Source organism: Anabrus simplex, chromosome 2 (genome assembly GCF_040414725.1).
Source record: "Anabrus simplex isolate iqAnaSimp1 chromosome 2, ASM4041472v1, whole genome shotgun sequence".
NCBI lineage: Eukaryota > Metazoa > Arthropoda > Insecta > Orthoptera > Tettigoniidae > Anabrus > Anabrus simplex.
The window spans coordinates 701,570,616-701,582,980 of record NC_090266.1 but is presented as its reverse complement, the minus strand read 5'-3'; the positions used below and the strand labels follow the sequence as shown (position 1 = coordinate 701,582,980).

The 12,365-nt window shown below is 39.1% G+C and overlaps 1 protein-coding gene and 1 long non-coding RNA gene across 2 annotated transcripts in view; both read right to left on the bottom strand.

Annotated features, from left to right (window-relative positions):
• LOC136863662 (FYVE, RhoGEF and PH domain-containing protein 6) overlaps positions 1-8,261 on the bottom strand; it is a 204,628-nt gene extending 196,367 nt beyond the window's left edge. Inside the window, exon 1 of the mRNA XM_067140027.2 lies at positions 5,829-8,261. Coding sequence (XP_066996128.2) covers positions 5,829-8,261 — 2,433 coding nt within the window. The remainder of the gene's footprint in view (positions 1-5,828) is intronic.
• Positions 8,262-8,780: 519 nt separating this feature from the next.
• The window catches only part of LOC136864386 (uncharacterized), an 85,980-nt gene continuing 82,395 nt past the window's right edge, over positions 8,781-12,365 (bottom strand). Inside the window, exon 4 of the long non-coding RNA XR_010859300.2 lies at positions 8,781-8,877. This is a non-coding gene — a long non-coding RNA (uncharacterized lncRNA). The remainder of the gene's footprint in view (positions 8,878-12,365) is intronic.

Below are 12,365 nucleotides of genomic sequence, written 5' to 3'. Positions count from 1 at the left end.
TTGTCGTATTCCGCATTCTCGTTTAAACAATTTAGAAGTAATTTTAACATGGATCTGGCTCTGTCATAATGAAGGTAATCTCTCGATAATACCTTCATTCCACAAAGAATATTCATTCAGGTACTTTCTTCACCAGGTTCTTCACGCAATCAGGGACGACATCGGGAGCCACCCAATTTGGTTATCTATCGACGAGACCACAGACAGTTGTGGAAGATACATGGCCAACATTATTGTTGGAAAACTCAGTCCCAGTGAACTGGGGAAGGGCCACCTAATTCTGTGCAGGGAGCTAGATGTGACAAACCATGGTACCACTGTGTGAACAGCGCAAGCAGCTCTGCGTAAGTATATTTTTCTTAATTTATTTTTTGAGCGTTTTGCCAAAGAAGAATAAGTACAGTCTGGCTATAATTTCAATGCATTCTACATATACTCAGTGAAGACTCTGATAGTTCTGATAGTTAAATATCTCTTACAGTCGTACGACATGTCAGAATCCCATTAACTGAACGGTTCACCCTTCATTTTATGCATTCCTGTTTCAGGCTTGCTGTGGCCAACCTTTTCAGATGAGGAGGTAAACAAAGTACTCGCATTGGTGACTGACGCTGCTCCCTGCATGATTAAGGCTGGGAAGAGCTTCAAGCTTCTCTACCCGAAGATGTTACATGTTACTTGTCTTGCCCATGCAATGCACAGAGTTGCTGAGGAGCTGCACGAAAAATCGCCCAGCATGAACAGCGTCATTTCCTCAGTGAAGAAAATTTTCGCCAAAGCTCCTTCTCGCATCCGTGCCTTCAAGACGATGCATCCAGAGCTCCCTTTACCTCCCGAGCCCATATTGACACGATGGGGAACTTGGATTTTGGCTGCCTTGTATTACGCTGAAAATCATAGGGCAATTGAAGAGGTAAGACGAGTTGAAATGTTTAAAATCTTCTCATTTTCGAGGTTCTCTCTATCATTCTTTTCATATCTTTTATCTTTACTCCATCATACGGCACCTAATTTTGTAATTTTCTCAGTTATTCTCCTCGGCAAATGTTTTTCATTTATATTTTCTCCAGGTGATCAATACGTTTGATGCGGCGGACAGCAAGTACATCGCGAAAGCTAAGGCTGCTTTTAAAATGAAGGGCTTGATGCCATCCTTGACTTTCATAAAAGCCTACATGAGCGTCATTCCTGAGGCCATCCTGAAGTTGGAATCGCGAGGGATGGAGTTGGTTGAAGTGGACGCTACAATACAAGGAGTCAGCCAAGAAGCCGACTCAAGACCTGGAGAGACTGGGAAAACCGTGAAACAAAAATTGGAGTTCGTGCTGACTCGAAATCCCGGTTCGAGTGCAGCGTTGGACTCGGAGAGGATGCTGCGTGGCGAGTCTGCACCATCAGAGGATTTTCCAAACTACTCTGCACAACAAGCAGCATCATTCAAGTATTTACCTCTCGTGTCAGTTGACGTCGAAAGATCGTTCTCATCATTGAAACTTTTATTGACTGATTTAAGAAAATCATTCAAAACTGAAAACATAGAAAAAATTCTTGTTGTATAGAGCAATGCAGATCTACTTCAATGACTCGCCTAATTCTGAACATCTAGTAAATGAACTTTTAAACTGTAACTTTTATAAGAAAACTTCTCATATATATACTTGAAACTTGAATGCAAGTATATCGCAGTGTATCATACATACAATTAGAAAATAAAGCTCGATGAAGATATGTTATTGTTTTTTTAGTTTCACTTTCCTTTCTATAGCTTTTAACAGTGTTTTTCGAGCATATTCTGCATATTTAACCGCATATAATGTTTTTTCGAGCATATCTAGGGAGCATATAATGGGTTTTTCGAGCATATCTATCGAGCATATAACACATGGTTTTCAAGCATATCTGAAGATTTTATCGAGCATATCAATCCGAGCCCTAATGATCAAAAATGATTCTATGCACCCAGGAGCTCATAAAAGAACCGGTTTCTTTAGTATGATTTACATAGCATTTAGTATGATTTACATAGCATTTAATATTCCTCCTTCAGCTCCGGATCTAAAACAAGAAATGAATACTATATACTATATAGCATATAAGAATGGCTATAATAAATTTGTAACAGGATTATAAGTAAAATAAAAAATAAACAGACTACTTTAGTAAAAGAACAAAAAGAAGAAGAGAATAAGAAATTTGCCGTATTCACATCTAATAATAGTAAAGGATATAGGATTACGAATTTATTCAAGAGACATAATTTATGTATCGCTTTTAGGATCAGCAACACGAACTCTAAATTATTTTATAACATCCATATTGTTAATAATAGTAATTTCAAAATACGGGTGTATACAATTGAAATGTGCGAGCTGTTTGCGTATATCAAATAAACAGGACGGAACTTTGTTACAAGATATCAGGAACATGCCAGAGCCAAGAAATACCACCACAGATACTCGGCCATGACAGACTCCAATCACATGTTTACAAACGTTGACAATGACTTTAAAATCTTGAGAACTATAAATAACGGCCATTTATTCAACATGTACAAGGAAATTTACGTTTATCTGCACCAAAGGAACAATCTAACAGGTAATATAAACGATCTTTGTGAGAAGTATAACATCTTGTATGAAGAATTGATTCAAGCAAAAGTTAGAAAGAAACACCAAACTTAACGTGTCACACGATCAGTGACACTCAGGTCGTTCCTCCTCCCAGAACACGCCCTCCCACTTCCCCTCCACATTCCCCGCTCAACGTAGCAACCACCGGTACTTGCATTGAATCAGACATTTATCTCAGCAAAAGTGAGTCCTTTTTCCACGCAACGGGGCCAATAACAAGGAAGTAAGTAATACAATTTAAATCATATTTTATTATTTCATCTTCCATCTCTCTTTACTTACACTTAGTTTTTCTTTTAATTTCAGACAGAACAGTATTCAGTTCTACAAATAACTTTACTGCTTCAGCCCCATGTTGACTTGAAATCCTGAACGTTCAATATTAAATACAAATTAAGAAATGTCTATTAAAGATCTTACAGATACTTCATCAAGAAATATTTTTAAGTACGAGTTTTTATTCACAACAACGATCATTTTAGAAATTTATGAATATAACTGTTAGTTTGCACGAAATTTATCATCAAGTGTTTAATGAACAATTCAACCAGTTTTATTGATTATATGACTTGCAACTTTAACAAAGTTTGCCAATATTTTATTTTAAACATCCTGTCATACGAAAGTGCTTTTAATGTGTCTTTCCACTTTAATAATGTAATTTCTGTATTCTGATATATTGTTGTAGCTTATTCTAGCTGATGATGTCCCTTAGGGGACAAAATATGTACTATATGTAATAAATTATCTATGTATTGAATAGGTGGACCACTTAAATGAAATATTTAAGTTAATCTTAAATATTCGCTACTTGCTTTTGTAGTCAATATGGGATTATCTAAAATGAAGCTGTTAAAGCTTGTTACATGTAATACCATATTCTCGAGTTCACCATAACCTTTAAAAGTCACTGTAGGCCTAATTTACGCGGTACAAGATTTCCAGAAACTTACTACAAACAGTATACCGGTGACCAAATTACAACGGAAGATTAAAGACAGAGATTTAGCCACCATGTTGGGCGGTTTCGTATCTGATGTGTTTTATTTGATTATCGGTATTAGATTAGATAATTAAAAACTACTTGTGATCGTTCGTTGTTCGGCTTGGCGTTATTTATTACATATTTTGATGAACTTGGCTGATCATAAAGTTGCTGACATGTTTCCCCGGTTAAAGTGAATGTACAGTATCGAGATTTGTAACTCATGTAATTAATGTTTGAAGCCGGCCACGCGGTCTACCTTGCTTGCCTCTCACTCGTACGACTCGGATTCGATTCCCGGTCACATCGGGCATTTTTACGTGGATATGAGGGCTGGTTCTAGGTCCAGCAGCTTACGTGATTACCGTTAATTGAGGAGCTATCTAACAGTGAGATGGCAATCTCAGTCTAGAGCGCCAAGAATAACGGTCAAGAGAATTCGTCACACTGACCAGGCATCAACTCGTAATCTGCAGAACATCGGGCTGAGCAGCAGTCGCTTGGTAGGTCAAGGCCCTTTAGTACTGCAGTCTGTTCGTTAAATTATCATTATACGCATTTCATTATTTTGATGTTTAGCCAAATTTTTTATGGTTTTAATTCGTTCCCGGATTTTCAGTTTTCCCGTACCTTACGTTCTTATCTTTTCGGTTCTAAAAAAAGAGCATGATGAATGATGACTGTTGAATATGCACAATTAGCATTATGGTACCGATTCTTAATGAAGTTGCAGTATAATATAGCTCCCTATATGAATATATAGTATAACCTCACCCAAGTACAGTATCTCTTATTCACTGTCATGGGATACAATTTCTAGGCAAATTTAAATAATTTTCCGTTTAACAAAATTTCAAATATAACAAAAATAACTACGGTACTCTTATGAGTTGGTTAGGGGTTTCCCCACTTTCACACCAGGCAAATGCTAGGGCTGTACCTTAATCAAGGCCACAGTCGATTCCTTCCCACTCCTATCACCACCGTAAGACCTATCTCTGTCGGTGCGACAAAAAGCAAATTGAAAAAGAACAAAATGAGTTGGTTATACTGGTATTTCACTGTATAAGTGTTTTTATACTTCAGTGTTAAAAAGCTGTTGTTTTCAATCTGTGCATTATTATTTACTCCTACTTCTAAATTAAAACACATGGAAAGAAGAGTAGTGAAACTTGATATTTGTCATTTGAGCAATATTTTTAAACGCGGTGCAAATTTTAATGCCTAGTTCTTCATATAACTAAACCTCAATTTCTGGGGCTCAGCAATTAAGAACATATCCAAATGACAAAGCTCTTACTGATAAAAATTGTGCCTGCTGTACATTTGAAATTAATACCTACCATTATACAGAGTGATCCATTTGAGATGTCACAAAAATAAATGTGTGCGGAAAATAAACCACTGGATTTACGACTTGGTAACTTCATGCACTTATATACATAGGTCACAAGAGTTGTGCGAAACAGTCTAGTTCTACACACGTCCTCCGTGGCAAACTCATCAAAACTTTACACCTGCCGGACGGGTTGCACCACGTGCCTACGAGGTTTCTGGCATGATTTGTGCAAATGTGTTCACAAATTTTCATCACAGATCTGGCATATCCCTTCGTTTTTTTAATATACAGATGTTATTCGATGAATCTCACACGAAAATGTCTGAGGGCATCAGCTTTGGTGAATATGAGGGCCAAGGATTGGGTTGACCCATTCAACTAGTTGAACTGCATGGGCTCTGGGTGATGACAAGTCTGATCCGTCCCTCTCCATTTCTATTTTGCACTCATCCACCAGTGTGAGGCAAGGAGACCGTTCAGCAGGAAATTGCCCCGCCCTACTTCATTATGTGCATGAAGATGACACCTGTACCGCAGTCTGAACAGTTGTTAAACACGAGTTCTGCTCTCAAACTGAACATACTCCAACATGCACTGAGCACGTAGCTGTGGAGTGGCCACCATCTTCGGAAACCGGTGGCCTGCTTGAACCACGGGCGTGAACATCCATGCAGACATGGTGGGAAATCTTACCACCTCAATCTCTCAACTTTTACAAGTTGTCTCCATTATACCATATCATTAAAAAATGATGCACCATGTATTCCAAACATTTTATTTTTATGACATCCCAAACGGATCACCCTGTGAACTAAAACAAGCCATGATGAGATTTAGAACTTTAACACAATACTAGACAAATGCCGTGACTTACCCCTAATTTGATACTTCGATTTGCATGTTCAGCAACATCACTGACAATTCTTAACGCTGTCTGAGTGTCTTCATAATCAGGAGAAGATGAATCTAGGTTACGCGAGTAATCATCCAACAATAAACGGTACTGGGGAATTCTCTGAACAGGTTTTAGCATGAAATGTTTGATAGATAGTTTCTGGCAAATTGGTGATGCTTCAAAATCCTTCACCAATTTTGCAAACTTTGGATATTTCTGACAACACTCGTCAAAATAATTACACTGAGCTTCAAAGTTTTGAATGTATGTAGTATAGAGTTTCAAAAAAGGCCCTTTTTTTACAATTACATCAGCTATCTTCCTAACAGAAGTCCAATTCTCAATCCTCTCCTCTAAGTCCCGCAAGAGGTCTTCATTTAATCTTTGAAGCTGGGGTAAACTATTTATTATTCTACACAGTTCTACTTCTGGAATAACTGAATCCCCACCAGCATTTTTCACTGCTTGTCGAAAATTTACATTCAGTAGTTTGAGTACATCAATAAAGACTCGTTCTGAAGTCATTAGCTCTTTTGCAATGTAAAATGCCTTCTTTTCAATGTGTTGATCAGCTGTCAAGGATTTACTGACATCAATAGAAAAACTACTATCAATATCCTCACCTTCAGAGTCCGAGTGTTGATTGATTTCAAAACTGCCTTCCGAAACCATGACTTCACTTTTGCCTTCAACATTTGCACTTTCAATGGATATATCACTGCACATGCTACTTGGTGTTTTTGGAACCAAAGAAAAACCTTCCTGAGACACTGATACACCTTGCAACACTGGTGCAGATGAAGATAATCCCTCTGTTGGTGAGGGCACACTATCTACATTAATCCTAGGGTAATGGGCAGAAGAATGATCCTCAAAGTCTTGTGCTGCTTCCTGTTCACAGTAAAACTGACTCAATCGCTTACTTCTGCCCGATTTCTTATGGCCCTTTCCAAAAGATCCCCACCATGATAAAAGTTTTCTACCAACATGACTACCACTTCCATCTTTTACCTTCTTTTCTTCTACAGAACTACATCTTTGAGTATCAACACTGTCTTGAACTGCTGACCTTTCTCTCTTAAAGTCCCTTTCATAAAACCTCACAGAACCAGACAGTTTTACTTTCAGCCAGTCTGGAAAGTCATTAGAACAACCCCATGACCACCTACGACTGCACCTTCGACTAGACTTACTTGCAACAGAATCGCACGATGTATGTTCAACATTGTTGTTATAATTTTCAACTGAGCTGCACATTTCTCTTGCGGCAATCTTGCACTGACTATCACTGTAAGAATTTCCATTCACTTCAGCAAAATTTGTATTTGAAATTGTATTACAATTATCCTTCAGTAGGTTCACACCTTCTGCAACGTCACCTGCACTCTTGAGCGAATCATCATAACAAATATTTACAGAACCTTCATCCCCTGAGTTTAAGGAATTCGGATTATCCACTTTACTCTGCATGTCTTTAGTATCACCATGAAACTGGTCATCAACAGTTTCAGAAACAATGAGACTACAACTGCTACCACTACTGAAAGTGCTGTCGTTGCAGCTATGAAACGAACTCCTTGCCGACTGCCAGTCCAATTTGCTAGATGACAGCGAGTCATCACACACCAATTCCAAAATATGGGATGGTAAACAATCTGCACATGTATCACTACACTTATCCTGCACTTCCTTTAGTTCCATATGATTGTCTACTGAGCTGTTATATTCCTCTGCCTTATCTCCATGAGAAACATAAACACTGGCACTATCAACACATTTATCTTCTTTGATAACAAGATTATCACAGCAATTCAGATCATCCTCAGGACGCTGGTTACTTAAAGGAAGGGCACTTCCTTCATTCAGTTTGGAAGACTCGAAAATGTGTTTGTTCTCACAATTATGAACAGAACTATGCAACAAATCTTCACATTCATTACTTTCAAAATTTACTTTTCCACTTGACTGTTCTGAACAACTGTTGATGTCAAAACCAATAGTGTTTGTTGAAGGTTCTTGATCATTGGAACTACTCTCAAATTCACAGTCATTTTTTTCTTCTTGGTGAAAAGTTTGATCTACAGGATTAGAATTATTTAGTTCAACTCTTCGATTCTTTTTTAAATTATAATTGACTTGAGCATAAATTGGTACCAAGTCAGAAAGATTGTTGGTGCTGTCAATGGACCGAGATTCATGAAAGACTGTAACTTCATGACCCTGATTAGGATCAGGATCAGATCTTCTCCTTCGCCTGGGGGGAGGTACAGGCGAGTTCTTAGTGTGAGTATTAACTGAATCACCACTATCAATTACCTGCTTGACACTTCTAGTGACAATACTTCTTCTTAAGCTGGAATGTTTGCACTGGATTTCTGAAAAACGTAAAGCATCAGACCTGTTCAGGCTCATGCTCTTACCATAATTACTGGACTGAAAAACTCTCTGATTACTGACAGAAACCTCTGTCAAATATTTCTTTTTGGCTGGAAGCAAAGGCTTTGTGGGGTCACATTTTGCAAATGGGTCTCCAATCTTATTCTTTGGAGAACGTGGAGGTCTAGTAGGATTAAAATGGTCATTGAAATTTTCAAATTCATCTAACTTTGCTACTGGAGCCCGCAGTACCAACGGGGGAACTGAACTGGATACACCACTTCCCTGTTTGTTTCCAACTATGGGAAGAGTTTGGGAAGAACAAGCACGTTCTGTTTTCAAATTAAGTAAACTTTGTTCAGTGGTAGAAACAAATAGTTTTGTGTTATTTAATGACACTTCTTCTTTGAATTCAGAACTCTGTTGATTTTGCAGGATATCACTATTTAATGTCTTCACTGGCAAACCACGAATAAAAGATGCTGAAGGCTTAGGAAGTATAGGTGGTTTACATGGTAGAGTATCACTCTTTTTATACTGTTTTAAACTTGAAGACTGAGTGTTGCTATCGATGAAGCCCCCAGATCTCTCTTGTAAACAACCCTTTACTCTTCTTAAATTTGAATCTTCAACAGAGGCACATACTGCACTTCTGAAAGAAAGAAGAAAACAGAAAGAATAAGTAATGAATTTAGCATTTTGATAAGAAAAAAAACTACCAGTATTTGAATCTTCAAGACTGCCTTAATACGTAATGATTCTGGGAAAGGGAAGGAGAGCCAAGTTCAGCTTTTCCATGATATAGGCATCAGTGTTTGGACAAACAAGAGAGACGGACAGAAAATGAAATAGGCAAAATAGGATTTTTTCCTCTCAAAAATAAGTATGATACTTTGCATTATACTCAAAAAGTATCATATATTTATAAAAGAATGTTAGAAATTTAATTACAGTCCAATTTACTCCCAGTAAATCATAATAATGGCTGAACTGTAATATCTACCATGAAACTTATGCAGGAGAAAGACTACTTTAATATAGATTTTTACTGTAAAACAAGTTAGCACACTGGAAGGCTTTTAACCAATTTTCTTCAATAAGGATCCCTAGAAACCCCTGACGTTATGTATTTCTTGCCAACATCATGATTAGGAAAAAGGGTTTGGAATATTGCATGATGTGGTGGAATTATGTGAATGATTTTAATTATGTCTGTTCATTGAGATTGATTGTCAGTGCTTGAAGATAAAGTGAGCATTCTTAGAACTGACGGGGAGATATTTAATGTTTGTTTTGACGTCCAGATATTTATATCCTGTGTCGAGTAACTGATTTGCAAATGCAGATTCTGTTTGAAGTTTGGGTGCTCTAATGTGTCCCGTGTACCTCACTTTGGAATTTTGACTGCTTTTTCCAATGTACGTGCTCCAATAAGGCAACTTATGGTGAAATAATTTTTACTCACTGTTAAATGAATTGGCATACAGTAAAAGAGCCACAGTCAGTACAAACCAGTTTTGAAAAAAAACAAAGATTATACTATACATGACTTCTATTCGTACGGGCTGTTTGCTTTAGTACCTCAACGCACTGCCAGAAAATAATAAACTGAAAAGGATTTTATTCACTGAACATACACTGACTGACAGAGCAAATGCAACACCAAGGAGGAGTGGTTCGAAAGGGATGAAAGTTGGGGAAAAAACAGAGACGGCACGGACGAATAATTGATGTTTATTTCAAACCGATATGCAGGTTACACAATGAGCACGGCATCGACTCAGTAGGATGTGGAGTCAATGGTAGTCTTCTGAGCGGACGCCGGGAGTGCAGGCCTCCTTCAACCAATCGACGGGAAATTGTTCTGGTCGATATTGGAACAGCCAGGGTGTCTTGCACATGCTGAAGAATGGCGGTTGACATGGCGTGCGGGGCTGCCACCGCTTGGCGGCGGATGCGCCGATCCTCGCGTGCTGACGTCACTCGGGCTGCGCCTGGACCCCTCGCACATGCCACATGTCCCTGCGCCAACCATCTTCGCCACAGGCGCTGCACCGTGGACACATCCCTATGGGTATCGGCTGCAATTTGACGAAGTGACCAACCTGCCCTTCTCAGCCCGATCACCATACCCCTCGTAAAGTCGTCTGTCTGCTGGAAATGCCTCCGTTGATGGCGGCCTGGCATTCTTAGCTATACACGTGTCCTGTGGCACACGACAACACATTCTACAATGACTGTCGGCTGAGAAATCACGGTACGAAGTGGGCCATTCGGCAACGCCGTGTCCCATTTATCGTTCGCTACGTGCGCAGCACAGCGGCGCATTTCACATCATGAGCACACCTCAGTGACGTCAGTCTACCCTGCAATTGGCATAAAGTTCTGACCACTCCTTCTTGGTGTTGCATTTGCTCTGTCAGTCAGTGTATATTCAACAAAACCTTCCGAAAACATCTACTATATCTGTTTGCAACCATGTTAACAAAACATAAAGCTTCTAATAAAGAAAAGCGCACCCATAATCTTGTATCTTTCCTATTTGTACAAGCAAATTGAACCCTTGAACTAAACAAAAAATAAAGGGTTCCTGGAACATGTTAGTATCTAGTGAAATGTTCCCTAGCCTTTATAACTGCCTGACATCATCGCCGTATAAAAGACACTAATTTCTGGCACATGTCCAGGCTGATGTTCTGCCATTCCTGAAGAATCACACTTTTTTCCTCCTTCATACACACACGTTGCCTACGGATATTCCTCTTCAACGTAGCCCAAACATGTTCAATGTGATTTAAATTTCTAAGCTCCAGATCAACCAAGTCTTATTAATGTCAGCAGTGTGTTTTGGGTCACCATCATGCTGGAACATATACACAGGTGGCATCCCCATTTTTTCGGCAGTCTGCTTCACGTTTGTCCTCAGGATCGCATTATAGCCCTCCTTGTTCATTATTCTGTCAATGAAATGTACGTTACCCACACCTCCGGCCGACATACAGCCCCAAAGCATTACAGACCCAACAACATATTTTACAGTTGGGAGTGTATTTGCCACATCATTGCCCGTACTAATATTTCTCCATATTCTGCGGATGCCATCTGACCTGAAAAGGCTTATTTATGTGTCATCAGACCAGATAACATCATTCCAGAATTCGTTCTCCTCATTTACATGATCCTTAGCAAATGTCAGTCTAAGCCGTCTGTTTTCTCTATTTATGTATGGCCTATTCCGAGGGATTCTTCCATAGTACCCATGCCGATACAGGATCTGACAGATGGTGGAGTTGCTGATCATCTTTCCAGTTTGTTCCTCCATGAGTTGCCTCAATACTGGTGCACTTAATTTGGAATCTGATTTTATCAGCCGAACAACAAACCGTTCTTCCATTTCAGTTAAAACACTTTCTCCTGGGTTTCCTTGGCATGTTCTTAACCTGTCAGCATGGAGTGCAGAGTACTGCTTGTCATGCAGTGAGCATCGCACACGGTGGAGTGACGAGTTGTGCTCACACGGTGCGCACGTGTACTGTACTGCGATCTAGCGGTTACGATCCAAGCTGTTTGTGTTTTGACTCATTTCTGCTTGAAGCGGAAGGTTTGAGCTTTTGAACTATATACCTTTGTCCCTATTTCGATAGTATTTTGTCACTGAAATTCGAGTGATATTTCAAGGAATGTTTATCTCTGCCACCAGGGGTAAGCACTGTTTTGTTTGCTATCTGGCGACTACTATGCACACTTCTTGCATTATACCTTCATTTCCTCTCGGGGAAGAACCTGGCTCTCAACAGAATCATAAATTTTATCTATTCAGGGCACCCTTGAGACTGTTTTCTTTTGTCCTTTTTTTCTTATCACACGCTGTCTTGTATTCCGTTGGTCTTGAGTGGAGATGGCTTTTATAAACAAGTGCGGGTTATCGAGTGTGGAAATAGAGGATGTTTCAGAACAGTTGAGTGGTTCTGACGAAAGTTTATCAGGGACCCTCCAAACTTTTCAAAATGTATCCGATTACGTCGTGTGCTACAAACAGAAAATTCGGAGAGAGACAGTGCATAGAAGTTACAACATTAATTAAAACACCTTTCCAATACATAACAATCCTTATTTTTAGGGTATAACCATTATACAGAT